Source organism: Palaemon carinicauda, chromosome 35 (genome assembly GCF_036898095.1).
Source record: "Palaemon carinicauda isolate YSFRI2023 chromosome 35, ASM3689809v2, whole genome shotgun sequence".
NCBI classification, from domain to species: domain Eukaryota; kingdom Metazoa; phylum Arthropoda; class Malacostraca; order Decapoda; family Palaemonidae; genus Palaemon; species Palaemon carinicauda.
This window is the reverse complement of record NC_090759.1, coordinates 44449371-44464339: the sequence shown is the minus strand read 5'-3', so window position 1 is coordinate 44464339 and position 14969 is coordinate 44449371. Positions and strand designations below refer to the sequence as shown.

Below are 14969 nucleotides of genomic sequence, written 5' to 3'. Positions count from 1 at the left end.
TATCTTGGGGCAAAATCAGAGATACATTTTTATACTGTGATAATGATAAAAGCAAAAGAACAAACTTATGTAACAATATTCAAGTAATAAAAGTTAAAATAATTTAATTACCAAATCCCATGAGTAATCTATCCTTTTCAAAAACTTTATAAAGAACATGTAAATCATGATATACTGTACAGTATTTCTCGCTGGTATTTATATAACTTAAATATTTCCTAATTGCTTACTATGGTATTATGCAAAACAAAATGCACAGAGGCGAGTCTAATTTCAGTCATGAGTTGGCAAAATGTTTTTGAAATCCTTCAATATAAACAATTTACACCGCAATAAACACCTATGGAAAAAGGTAAGAATCCTAGATTAGATGGAAATGCAAAGGAATGATCAAACCCTTCTCATAAAGAAAGAATATGAGGGCATGTAATTATGCTCATAGTACTCTCAGGAGCAAATTCCAAAGAAATGAATATATAAAAAGATGTATTCTTATAACAGGATTAGTGGAGTTTAAAGATTACACTGCCAGGGGATAAGTACAAACTTACTATGAAAGGCATAAAAGCATCATCCCACATGCATAAAGGTTACATAACAATATTCAAATAACAAAATTGAGAGAGGTGATCAATTGCAAATGTCCAAAATACTCTACTCTTTTCAAAAGCTCAGGGTGGAGGATGCCTGATATACTGAACAGTATTTGAGAGCAACAGTAAATTCTTAAAAAATGTAAGTAGGCTACAGTAGTATCAAATATACAGTAAAATGCACTTTGATTATCCTGGCCCAGTAAAGACATTTACTAAGGTGATTGAAGATTTGTAGATGAAAATCAAAAGCTCTTCACAAAATTAAAAAATAATGCATTTCAGATGAAGCTTCAGAGCAAAAGGATGAAGACCAACCAGGAGCACAATCATTGGTAAGAATGGCAGTACATGAAATAAATTTTGACTCTATATATAAGCTTTTAAGATATTTTATGAGGTAAATTTCCCACTAAAAAAACATATTTAAGAAGCCAGTGTCCTTCACTTCATTGGATACGAAGATGTAACAGCTCTTACAAATAATCTATATCAAACTACGACAGTATCAAGAATTAAAGATAATATTCATGGATGCAACAGATCATCCTTCTTATAAACACTAAAAAATAATGATAAAAAAAAAAGACCGACAACTTATAGAAGAGAGACGACATGTCGCAAATTATAACTACTTTTAAGTTGATAAAACAGAAAAAGCAAATGATAATAAAATATTAGGATGGCAAAACATTCAACAAAATTATAATTACAGGTTGAAAATGAAAATATGAATTACAGAAAACATTCTTAATGAATTTCAAGAGAAAAATTGAGATTTTTTAGACACGGTCATCTTTCCTGTATCACTATAAAACGTCAAACCTAATCATACGCCCCATTACTATGGAAAATAATAAACAGAAAGCTTGAACAATCTTATCACTCATAGTGTTGAAGTTTGTAGTTTTGTTTTAGCCTTAGGAAAGGACAAATAGACCAGGCAAATATTTTGCCACTAAAGCACTGAGATAGATTTAGTCTGTTTTTTATTTTTCTTGTGAGTTTCACCCTTAAAATATATCTTACCTGGTTAATATCAGGGGATTTCTGCCCTCCTCTTTGATTACGATCAACTGAAAAAGATAGAAAAGAGATTAACTGATAAACCACCATCTTAGAAGAAACTTCTTTTCAGAACAGTTGGCATTCTCAATGCTAAAGACACTATTAAGAAGCCTGACTTGGCATTTAATCTCTACCTACAATAGATAAAAGTGCAATTTCGTTTTCATATATTCCATGATTAGGAGGAAATACTTATTTCATCTAAAAAATTAAAATTACCCTATTTTCTGTGATAACAATCATAGATAATAAAAAGAACGTTCACCGTTAGATATTCTCCAACAGTCTAGGAACTAGCCCTTACTCTGGCATTTCTAAAACTATAATGAAATACAAATTGTTAATGACAAACCACTCACAAATTCATTGATGTCTTGTCTGCAAAAATCATGGAAAATATAATCAATGCATCTTTAGTATTGCACTTGGAAAACAACGGTATTTTGTCCAGTAACCAGTGTGGTTTTGGGAAAAATGCATTAAATAACTGATGGGCTGATAACACCTGAATCCTCCATATGTGAAATATGTGGCTCCAAGCAGCATCATGTAAATGTATTTTATTACCTTTAAACTCATGAACTGCTTGGAAACGTGGCATTTACAAATTTTCTGCATTAAGTAAAGAATTAACCTTACCTATTCACGAATCTTTAGCTCGTTGATATTTCCAAAATAGAATACAAGATATCCTGGCTGATTGCAGATGCCAAGAAAAAATAAAGCCCCCCTCCAAGGTAGTGTTGAGTGTAAAATTATTTGTTCCAGCATTTTATTCTTCTTTCATCCTCCATCTTCCCAGTGGCCCCCAATCTATAACCTTTCCACAATTTTTGTGAATGATCTTTCTATTAAAAGTAAAACCTTGAATGAACATAAACTCCAACAAATTGGTATTTAAACTATATTTATAAGCATTTTTTACAACAGAAACTGAACCATAATTCAAAAGGTTAAACAAACAAAACTGGAAAGAAACTGACTGGTTGAGACATATAGGGCCAGCAGTATAATGCTTGATTTTATCAAACAGAATGCTCAGTTTATGCATAGCTCTCACCAAGCGCTGACCACCAAATAATCTTTTTACTAGTTCACATTACTTAGTGTTTTTAGAGGCTATAAATACTGTATGGAATGGTTCTTAGGAAGGGTAGTGGTAATGATAAGCAAAAAAAGGAAAGCTGTGAGAACCCCAACAGAATCGATAAAAAAAAAAAAAAATCAGTGGTGAGTGCATGTTCATGATACATGGAATTAAAAGATCTATACTGAAAAATAGAAAAAGATGTACCCAAGAAATTGACATCCTTTTCAAAAAGAAATAAGGCTGTTGACAAGGTTGAGAAATGGCAGTTGATTTGGATCAACGATACACAGTTGAGCTACAGCAACTGCATGCAGGCATTCACTATATCACTCTAGGAAGGATTAATGATATATGCCCTAGTGAGATTTTTAAGGTCAACTGAGGATGGTTTGATAAATTTAAGAAGAGAAGTGGCCTTCATATTGTTGTAGGGCAGGGGAGACTGCTAATTATAACAAAGAAGCTGCAAAAAATCATGTTTGGGACAAACGTTTGAGGAGGTTGAGGGCTTTATTTCCCCAAGTTTCCAATAGCAATAACACAGGTTTATTTTGTGAAAAATGCAAAGCAGAACTAAAATCATAAATGAAAAGATATTGCCGGCGAAGTACAAATTAACTTTGCTGCTGTGTGGATATGGAAGTCAGAAATTCAAGATCAAGGGCCTAATTTTTTATCATTCCAAAATTCCATGGGTTTTCCAGAACAACATAATGAAGTAAAAGCTAAACAAGTTAATTCTGGAGGTATTTAGACCTAGCATAAAAAAAACCCTTCTGGAGAAGCAACTGCCCCTTAATACCCTCTACATTTTGGGAACTAGTTGCTAGAAAGGTTCTTCATAAAAGTGAAATCTAACTTCAAGAAGCTCTACTTGAACATTTTCAAAAGTATTTTCAAATCAAATTTGATGCATTAACATCCAGAGACTTCTGGAAGAACTATTTCAATAATCTCCACTGCATAAGACTAATTGGGAAAGCCTGGGGGAAGCACCTTCCAGAATACTGAATTCTTCCCAGAGCTAGTTGTGGCCAGACTGAGTACCAGAAGGACTTTGAAGGCTATTATGCTGAGTCTGAGACCAAAAGTGAGGTTGACAACACTGTCTCTAAGCACAGGGACTATAAAATGCCATTTTTTTTAGTAATTATAGACTGTTATCAGACTAGATTAGATTACATTACTCTTTAAGTAAGTCTATGGATCTGAAAATCGATAATGATGATGTTGAAAAGTTGATGGGTGATCACAGCATAGAGTTTAGCACTTAGAAACTCCAAAACCTCCAGGAAGAGTTATAACAGATGGTAGCTGCAGAAATTTTAACAGAATTGGAAAGAAGGAATCCAAATTCAGTGATCAAGGAAATGCGCGAAGAACAAGCAAGAGACTTTTTAGACGAATATCACCATGATCAACATTTGCAATAGTAATCCAATGGGTAATCTTTTAAACATTCTAAAACAGAAGCAGAAACAAACCTCTTTAGATCAGTATTTAGTGAGAAAGAGCTTCAGGGATTCTCAGTCAACAAGCAGGAAAGAGAAATAAAGAATCCCAGAAAGACACTTACCCAATGTTTTGGGGGAAGAGAACTCCTTTTCCTTTTCCATACAATATCACCTCCTCCTCACCAATTTCCATTCAATCCATCCGCAATCGATTGAAGTGAAATTTTAAATACCTTTTTATTTATTTCATATACTTAATTTCTCTTTTTGGGAATAATCTAATGTACTAAAATACCACAACCCATGTGTAAAATTACCTAATGATGAGTGATTTTGGGATCTGGAACGGATTAATTACACTTATGATACTGCATTTCTTATAGGGAAAATTAATTCATTATAAAAAAAAAACATGTTCCAATAACTATGAAGACCGAATTTTTACCATACTCTGGCAGCTCTTCTAAACCAAGATATATACATATGAGAGTCATAGATAAACATATCCCATGTGCAGAGTATTTTTATGGTAAAAATATTATCATAAATCTGTGTATGTTTCTCATTTAATAGAAAAAATGTTGAATGATTACATTTTATTTCTTGACAGCACTATTCCATACATACAGAGTTGCAGATTGTCAGACATTTTTAATGCATAGACTAATTTTCTCAAATGTGAGCTATAGATGGGAGATATGTGCCTGTTCACTATACTGGTATTAGATTAGCAACAAGGCTTTTAGATCCTTTAAAATTCACAATCATTTAACCCTTTGAATCCCATATTTTCACTTTCTTTCTTATGACAATCTTTGTAAGGTATTCTTTGTTTTCTTTTATTATTTACTTCTACAATATCTTTAAAAAATATGTAAAGATATATATCCTTAGGAAGGAAATTTGTTCAGTTATACAATATTACTTATCCAAAATTCTTAGTACTTAGCACCATTAATTACTAATCATCAACAATTCTTAGCACCAAGACGCTTCATGCATAGCCGAAAATTTCATTAACAGAAGGTGTAGGATTAAAAGGATTAATTAATGTTTGAGAGTTACTTTCACAGTATACCTTCAATGGTAATCGTCCATTGTTTGGTATTGGTAGAAGATGCAGAGGCTTCCAAACTATTCAGTCTTTAACACTGCCATCAGTGAAATAAAAAAAATTGCAGACAATTTGAGTTCCACCCAAATTCTTCCAAACCAAGCAGTTCAGTGTGAAACAAACAATAGGATCTTTTACATGCATATAAAAATGAAGTGCTTCAATTTAGGATATTAGTAACCAATCCCCAGAATGTGTCAAATATTTCTTTTATTCAATACTTTAAATGTATAGGAGTCTGACAATTTTATGTTATTAATGTTAGGCTTGTAGTATGCAGTAGAAAAACCTCCTTGTGAGTGTGCATTTCCCATTATCATTATTATTATTTTTATTATTATAACTAACGAAACTACAGCCATAGTTGGATGAGCAAGATGCTACATGGTCAAAGGCTCCAACAGCGAAAGCAAGTCGGCGAGGAAAGGAAATAACGATAATAAACTATTTTCAAGAAGTACTGAACAATAAGAAATATGTAATATATTAACAGTAAGAACAATAAAACAGCTGTCACATACAAATTATGATATGAGACTTATGTCAATCTGTTTTTCAACAAAAGCATTTGCTATAACTTTGAATTTCTAAGGTTCCACCGATTCTAGTGTGAAATTAGGTACTGTATACCATTCAACAATCTAGTTACAGCTGGAATAAAACTTCTAGAATACTGTGTAATATTGAGCCTTATAATAGAGATGGCCAGATTGTTAGAATTCACTGCATATCTAGTACTACGTACAGGATGGTAGTCTTGGAAGATCTGAATCCAAAAGATGGTCAGCATTATCAAAATTCTTAGGCAACATGCACATAAAATTAACTGAATAATGATGTCAAAGATCACTGTCTAGATCAGGAATAAGGAATTTTAATAAGAGTCATTTTTTTTTGTCCCAAAAAAGTTGGAGACCAGTCAGGAAAGCAACACTCAAAACAAGGTAAAATGAAATAATAAGAAATCATTCCTCCAAGATAAATTGAACACTGAAAATCTTTAATGATTTTCTCAATAAGTTAATTTTCGTGCAATTGAAAATCACACCTAAAATTTTAAATGCGTTGAATATAGTTAAACAAACATCATCAATGCAAAGTTATGGATTCTGAGGAGTCAATGTCCTTTAACTACTTAAAATCATACCTTGAATTTTGTTAGGATTCAAATTCATCATCCCCCATTACTTGTACCATTCAATAATTTTAAATAAAAACTTTTAGGCAATATAGGAGTTATGGAAATTATGTGGTAATCATTGGGGTAGAGCTACCACACACAATTGCATAATGGAGTAACATTATCAATTCTTCGACAAGTGCAAAAGGAACCTATCCTCGATAACTTGCCTAAAACAACAGACAAAATAGGAGGTAAGAATTTGGCTGTCTTTAGAAAAACCATGAGAAATACTATTCCAGTCAACAACTTCAAAATATCAAGGTCCAATATGACTGTTTTAATTTCACAGGACTAAAAAGATAAATTACATCGATTAACTTCAGGAAAACAGAAATGAGGAAGATAGATTTCTTTACTATTGCATCTATTTCTAGAGCTTAATTGTATAGGAATTTAATTGCTATAGAGAATATAATTAAAAAAGATAAAATAATTTACAATATTCAATGATGAAAAGAGTATATTATAAGCTCAAGTAGTTTTCAACCAGATAAATATAGTTTTATACAATTTTACAATGGCTGGCTACACGTAATCAAGTGTGGGGGAAAGCACGTAAACTTTTAATGTATGGAAAGTGGGACAGGGAGAAGGGCTATTTACTATAAGGTATGGGTTTGTATTAAGAAATATTTTTTGTTTTTGGAAATGGAGAGACAACAAATAAGAGTTATGGACGAGCCTCAATAGATCATCAATAAATATACGTACTTAGGACAAACATTAAGTGTTTCCCCAGTACACCAGACCAAAATTATAAGAAGGATAAGCATGGGATGGAGAGCATTTGGTAAACAAAATAAAGTTATGAAATGTAAAATGCCACTGTCTCTAAAAAGAAAAGTATCTAATGATATGGTCCTACGAGTACTAACTTATGCATCAGAAACTTGGAGCCTTACTAAAGCCTTATAACATAAGCTAGTTACAACTCAAAGAGCTATGACAAGAATAATGACAGGAATAACATCAAGAGACAGAAAAAGAACAATATGGATACAAAAACAAACTAAAGTAGAGGATATTCTAACATCATGCAAGAAAAAGAAATGGGCTTGGGCAGGACATATAAAGAGAACGACAGACAATAGATGGACATTAAGAATAACAGAATGGGTCCCTAGAGATTGTAAAAGAAGCAGAGGAAAGAAGAGAAGACGATGGCTTTATGAACTAAGAAAGTTTGCAGGCTTGGACTGGCACAGAAAGCCTATAAATGCAAGTGTAAGGATGTGTCTGAGGCCTTTGTTCTGCAGTGATCAAATAATTGCTGGTGATATATATGAATATAATATATATATATATATATATATATTATATATATATATATATAATATATATAAATAATATATATATATATATATATATATATATATATATATATATATATATGTATATATAAATATATATACACACACATATATATATATATATATATATATATATATATATATATATAAATATATATACACACACATATATATATATATAATATATATATATATATATATATATATATATATATATAAATAATATATATATATATATATAAATAATATATATATATATATATAAATAATATATATATATATATATATAAAAATATATATATATATATATATAATCATCTTTATCATCCGCTGTACCTAGTCCACTGCATGACAAAGGCATCAGGCATATTCTTTCGCTTCTATCTGTTTATGGTCTTTCTATGTCAATTTATACCAATAGATTTTCTTAGTCAATCTTTCGTCTTCTCTTTGTTCCCCTGGTTCCTTTGCAATCTGTAGGAGCCCATTCTTTTATTTTTAATGTCCACCAATTATCTATTACTCTCAACATATGTCTCTTAGTGTTATTTCCATTATTATTCGTTCCATAGCTCGTTGAGATGTTACTAGCTAATGTTCTAAGGCTTTAGTATGACACCAAGTTTCTGATGCATAATTTACTACTGCTAGGACTATCTGATTATATACTTTTCTTTTTAGAGAAAGGCAATTCTATTTTCGTAATCTCATTTTGTTTACCTAAAATCTTCATCCCATGCATATCTTTATTTTAAGGATAAGAATTAAATATTATCTATAATTTGTTGACACTGACAAATGCTGTTTAAATCTTGACGGAATGTTGTCTATTGATGATACCATTTTGTTCACATATTGTTGTCAAGTTGTGTGCCCAGTTTAAAATAGTACATACGGCATTTATGCAATGATGTCAATTCATATCATGCAAAACAAAATGATGTACTACTACTGTTTAAATACCTAAACAAAACAACAGCTGATGACACCTCTGGAAATAAAGGCTCATCCCTCTCCCCTACACCAATGGAACAACAGCCCTCCAGCTCTGGGATTATATCAGCTGTTGAGGGTAACCGTCCCCTGTCCTTCCACATCAGATTTCAATGAATATTGTGCAGTGTAATTTTACTTGACAAAAATACATACAAAATATTAGAAATGATGAAATAAATAGATCTTATTGAATGGTTATGTAACCTAAGTTTTAAGAACTCCTTTGGAGGTCCAGCACTTTATTGAAGGGGCGCGAGTCTCAATGATGGGTTGAGCAATGGCATCGGGGTGATTTATCCACTCGAACAGGTTCAGTCATACTGCTAAGGACAGGTCTGAGAGACCAGACTAAGACTGGATCCCTGTAACCCTTCTTCTAATTTTAGATTTTTTCTTTTTGCTCTATTATATATATATATATATATATATATATATATATATATATATAGTCTTATATATCTATATCATCTTTATTATCAATTCTTTAATTTTTATTTATTTATTTTTTTCTTAAATAGTGTACAGTAATACCTCGGTACTCGACCATAATCCGTTCGGGATCAGTGTTCGACCACCGATTTGTTCGAGTACCGAAACCTTTTTTCCCATAAGAAATAATGGTATTTATTTTCATACGTTCCTACGCATTCCAAAATGACCAAAATATTAATAAAATGTGTACCTAAACAACAATAATTATCTAAATCTGTACGAAATTGGTCGGAAAATCCTATGAAACAATTTTAAACCATTTACTGTACATACCTTTGAGCAACCGTTCGATGGCATACAGGAATGCATGTGGAGAGGATGGAAGGGAGAGGTTACTGCTTGGAAGGAGAGTCCCCTTCCATGAAGTGGCTGGGTAGTTCTCCTTCAGGGTTTTTTTCTCTCTCCAGTAAAAGGTCGGGCAAATCTCCTTCAGGTGTTTCTTCTCTTGTTTCTCTTCTTTGGAGGGGAATCAGGCTGGGATGTAGCAGCTCTCTTTACTTTTAAGAAAAACATGTCAATTGTCAGCTGCTTCTTTCTCTTCTGCAGTATTCTTTTTAAAGTGAGACATAACATTATCATTAAAGATGTTCACTGTCCAGTTTGCAACTGCTGTTTCTGGGTGATATTTTTCCACAAAAGCCTGCAACTCTCCCCACTTCGAACATATGTCATTTATCACTGAACTCGGAACCTCCTCTCTTACATCCTCATCTTCTGAGGATTCCAGCTCCCCAATCAAATCCTGCTGCTGTTGTTGTTGCAGATGCAACAATTCTTCAACTGTTAACTCAGTAGAGTGGCTATCAACAAGTTCATAAATGTCTTCCCTGTTGACCTCAAGCCCCATACTCCTGCCCATGCCAACAATTTCATCAACGACAACAGTGTCCTCAGAAATAACAGTAGCAGTGCTTGAACCAGCCTCTGACTGGAAACCCTCAAATTCCCTCTCTGTTACACATGATGGCCACAGCTTTCGCCAGGCAGAGTTCAATGTCCTATAGGTCACAGCACGCCAAAGTTGGTCAATCATGTTCACACAGTTGAGGATGCTGAAGTGATCCTTCCAGAATTCCTTTAAGGTCAACTGTGTATCACTAGTCACCTCAAAACACTTTCGGAAAAAAGCCTTGGTATACAGTTTTTTAAAGTTTGAAATGACCTGTTGGTCCATGGGCTGGAGTATGGTAGTATTGGGGGGCAGGAATTTAATCTTGATAAAACTGTACTCTTCTTTTAAGTCTTCCTCTAGACCTGGAGGGTGTGCCACATTGTCCATCGCCAGAAGACAGTTCAATGGCAAGTTCTTTTCAGTCAGGTATGCCTTAACCTGGGGGCAAACGCTTCGTTGATCTAATCACTAAAGAATTGTCTTGTGACCCAAGATTTATTGTTAGCGCGCCACATAACTGATAGTGCACTTTTCAAGATATTGTTTCTTTTGAAGACCCGGGGGTTGTTCGAATGGTACACTAACAAGGGTTTAATCTTGTAATCGCCACTAGCATTGGTGCACAGCAGCAACGTCAGTCTATCTTTCATTGGCTTGTGACCTGGCATGTTCGTCTCGTCCTTGGTAATGTAGGTATTGGCCGGCATTTTCTTCCAAAATAACCCGGTCTCATCGCAACTGAAGACTTGCTGCGGGATTAAATTTTGTTCCTTAATGTATCGGACAAATTCGCCAACGTATTTTTCAGCCGCTGCCTGATCCGAACTGGCTGCCTCCCCATGCCTAGTCACACGTGAATACCAGTTCTGTTCCGGAATTTCTCGAACCAGCCCCTGCTTGCTTTAAAAGAAAATGACGAATCACTTTCACTAGTACTGGAACTTTTCTTCACCAATTCTTCATAAATATGAAGAGCTTTCTCGCAAATGAAAGCTTCACTTATACTTTCCCCGGCCAACTGCTTTTCTTTAATAAATATAAGGAGCCACTTTTCCATTTCCTCAATTACTTGTGGCCTTTGCTTACTAAATACTGTCACTCCCTGTGCAACATTAGCTTTCTTTATCACTTCCTTATTTTTCAAAAAGGTCGAAATGGTCAACTTCGCCATGCCATACTGTAAGGCTAGATCAGACGCTCGTATATCATTCTCGTATTTCGCAATAATTTCCTTCTTCAACTCGATCGTTGTTCTCACTGTTTTCCTCTTATCCTTCCCCTTATCAATAACTTTCTTGGGGCCCATTATCATCGGCAAAAAAAAAAAAACAATAAAACGCACTAAATCCCATTAAATTCTCAACACCTGTTGCCGGACTGACGATCTCTTTTGAAATGATGCTACCCAACCAAGTGAGAGTAGCCGAGATGGCCGCTCATCTCACTCGGCCATGCGTTCGGCTCACTCGGCCACACGTTCGGCTGTTCGAGTTCCGCAGCAAAAATTACTCGAATTTTTTGGTCGAACTCAGATTTGTTCAAATTTAGAGTCGCTCGACTACCGAGGTATTTCTGTAGATATTTCTAATTTCGTTATTACTGCCTGCTTAGATGAATGAGAGAAGGGATCACAGTTGGGGTGTTTGCATTCAAAGCTATATTTGAGAGTATTAGATGATCTCATCCATCCCAAAGATGGTTTGAACCTTTTCTTTCGGCGGAACTATCCTCAAGGATTGGGTCATGGGAATCAAGGGGTTCCAATCCTTGAGGTAGGACCCTCAGCCTCTGGCCAGAGGCCCATCTTATATATAGATATGGGGAGGATGATTCCTTTTTGGTCTGTTTAAACAAGAGGGTTTATCATATATCTGTGCCTTTATATCTTTTTGGTGCTATCCCACGGGTAGGGTATGGAGTGGACCATCTGGGGAGAATACTCTGGTTGTGCTGGTGGTGGAGAATGTAAATTTCTTCTCCAATATATGATATTTTCTTAATATCCTCAAGCAGGTAAACCAACCAACAACAATCAACAAACAAAACTTCTCTTTTTAATAAGGACCCTTCCAACAATGATGCCCCATCCCCTGGATATGCTGACTCACAATGGTGCTGTTGACAACCCTTACTGCTCCAAGGAGCTAAAAACTTGTTGACAATTTAGGAACTAAAACCTTTCTCAAAATATTGATTTTTCCTCAGTATGCCAAGGGAGCAAAATATTTGGCAATAATAATGAAAATTATATGGGCCTTGCTCATAATACAAAATATGAAGACTTATTCAATGTCTTCAAACCTTTTAGAGAGTTAGAAAGAATAAAACTGAAACTGTCAATAGAAAAAAGATTTTGACGGTTACAGAAAATATTTTGATGCAACCAATAGCAAGTATGCGTTTTCTGAAGTAAAAAGTAGTAATGTTTTTCATTTTCCAAAGTGCTCTATCTTGTTTTAACTACAAAAAATGGCTCCTAAGTTCATACCCTAACCAGTTATTCCATTGCATCATACAAAGAAGGGAGTGATATCATCAAGGGATATGAATGCCTGGAAAATAAAATAGGCTGTATTCCTCAAGGAAAATTGAAACAGTACGGTCATAGTCTGCTAGGGAAGGCTGGCAATGAAACTCAGGCAATACTATTGAATAGTTTTTAAATCCTCTCAATCAGATGGTGTTCAGTGTCTTTCCTCACCATACATTTTAACCATACAAAGGGAATTATTTTTCGTAGTCATCTCTATGAGTTCTCAAATATGATATACTGAACAGGTGCCCTACTAGTGGGGCAGCATAGCTAACCTATTGTGCATTTTGTGATACAAGCATCAAATTTGGCACAAATGTACATTGATATATGGCGAACATTTTCAGATATTGAGCCACTCGGAATTCTCTAATCATGTTCGCCATATTGGAACTCAAAATGGCCGCCATTTGAAATCTAAAATTGCTATTGACTCCATTCTGGTGCCTAAATGTAGGTTTTGGGGGGCAAGGAATCCAATGGTTACAATATGCATTGCGTATTTTTTTTACCACTGAGCCGCCATATTGGATTTCAAAATGGCCGCCATTTGAAATCTTCATTTTTGATTATCAGTGGGTCTCATGCTGCCTTTGACTCGATTCCGGTGTCTAACTGTATGTTTTGGGGGGCAAGGAATCCAATGATAACAATCTGCATTGTGTATCTTTTAGCATTGAGCTGCCAGTTCGAGGCTTTCACCAGAGTGTGTCTGTTGGACAGAACAAAGGCAGTGGACGACCCCATACCTCGTAACAAGCTGAAGGTATTCAGCCCCTTCAACTCCAAGAAGCCAGAGCAAAGGTCAGCAACAGCTCACCTCCGTCAAAAATAACCGTGAACTCTTCACACACCTGTACATTGGCTGCCAGACGAGGGATGGAAACCTTGAGGAGTTCTTTCGTCATGAGAACCAGGCATGTCCTCCCGCACTGTCCGAAGGTGGAAACCTCTTCACTGGTACCAAGAGTGATCTCATCACATGTTTGGAAGAAATCTCCGACGCTAAGACAGATACTCCTGTCACTACCTGTATAGTGCTTGATGGAGCAGCTATCGTCCAGATGCTGAAGCCGGCTGCATCAAAGACCTTTGAAGAGTACGTACATCAGATCTCCATTCCATATATATCTACTAAGCTGCAAACAGTGTCACGCCTGGATCTGATCTGGGATACTTACCTTGCTGATTCACTGAAAGGTAGTACACATGCAAAGTGGGGACAGGGCGTGTGGAGACATGTGGCGGCCGCCGCATCCATACCAGGAAACTGGCAGAACTTCCTACGAGTGGACAGCAACAAGACCGAGGTGTTTAAGTGAGTCGATATTTATTTAGAGTTTTACAGGGAAAGTTAGTTTTGAGAAGTTTACGTTGTTTTGTGTTAATGTTCACACTATTTTGTGGATATTCAGACGTAACCCCGAATTGATCATTTTGTGATATTGATTGAAGGAATGGAGAAAACTAATCATATATGAAAGGTGCCATATCAAACCTAGAATATTCATCTCTCATGAATTAAGTGGAGTACTGTAATAAAGTATGTCATTTTGAAAAAGGGATATTGTCATGCACTGTAAAAATATTTGGCCCCCAGAGGTAATCGCACATGTAGAATTCAAGTGGCGGCCATTTTGAAATCCAATGTGTTGGCTAATTTATAAAGATACACAATGCAGATTGTAACCATCGGATTCCTTTCCTCCCAAAACATACATTTGGACACCAGAATCGAGTCAATAGCAGCATTAGACCCAAAGATAATCGAAAATGTAGATTTCAAACAACGGTCATTTTGAAATCCAATATGGCGGCTCATTGGTACAAAATATGCGATGCAGATTGTTACCATTAGACTCCTTGCCCCCCCCCCCCCCCCAAAAAAAAAAAAACATACATTTAGACACCAAAATCGAGTCAATAGCAGCATTAGACCCAAAGGTAATCGAAAATGTAGATTTCAAATGGCGGCCATTTTGAATTCCAATATGGCAGACATGAAGGGAGAATTCCGCAAGGCTCAATATCTGAAAATGTTCGCCATATATCAATGTACATTTGCGCCAAATTTGATGCTTGTATCACAAAATGCACAATCCTTTTGAAATTTTGAGCTAAACCGCCCCACTATACTACAGTATTTAAAGTTAAAAAGTTTAAGGGAGCAATAATGAAATTTTATTAAGTTTTTCAACACCTTATCAGCCTGACTATTCAAGATCAGAGACTTGAACATTACTG

The 14969-nt window shown here is 35.0% G+C and overlaps 1 protein-coding gene across 2 annotated transcripts in view; it reads right to left on the bottom strand.

Moving 5' to 3' along the window:
* The window catches only part of LOC137627715 (protein mono-ADP-ribosyltransferase PARP12-like), a 289451-nt gene that overhangs the window by 213340 nt on the left and 61142 nt on the right, over positions 1–14969 (bottom strand). For both annotated transcript variants that reach the window (XM_068358969.1, XM_068358970.1), the window contains exon 3: positions 1623–1669. In XM_068358969.1, coding sequence (XP_068215070.1) covers positions 1623–1669 — 47 coding nt within the window. The remainder of the gene's footprint in view (positions 1–1622; positions 1670–14969) is intronic.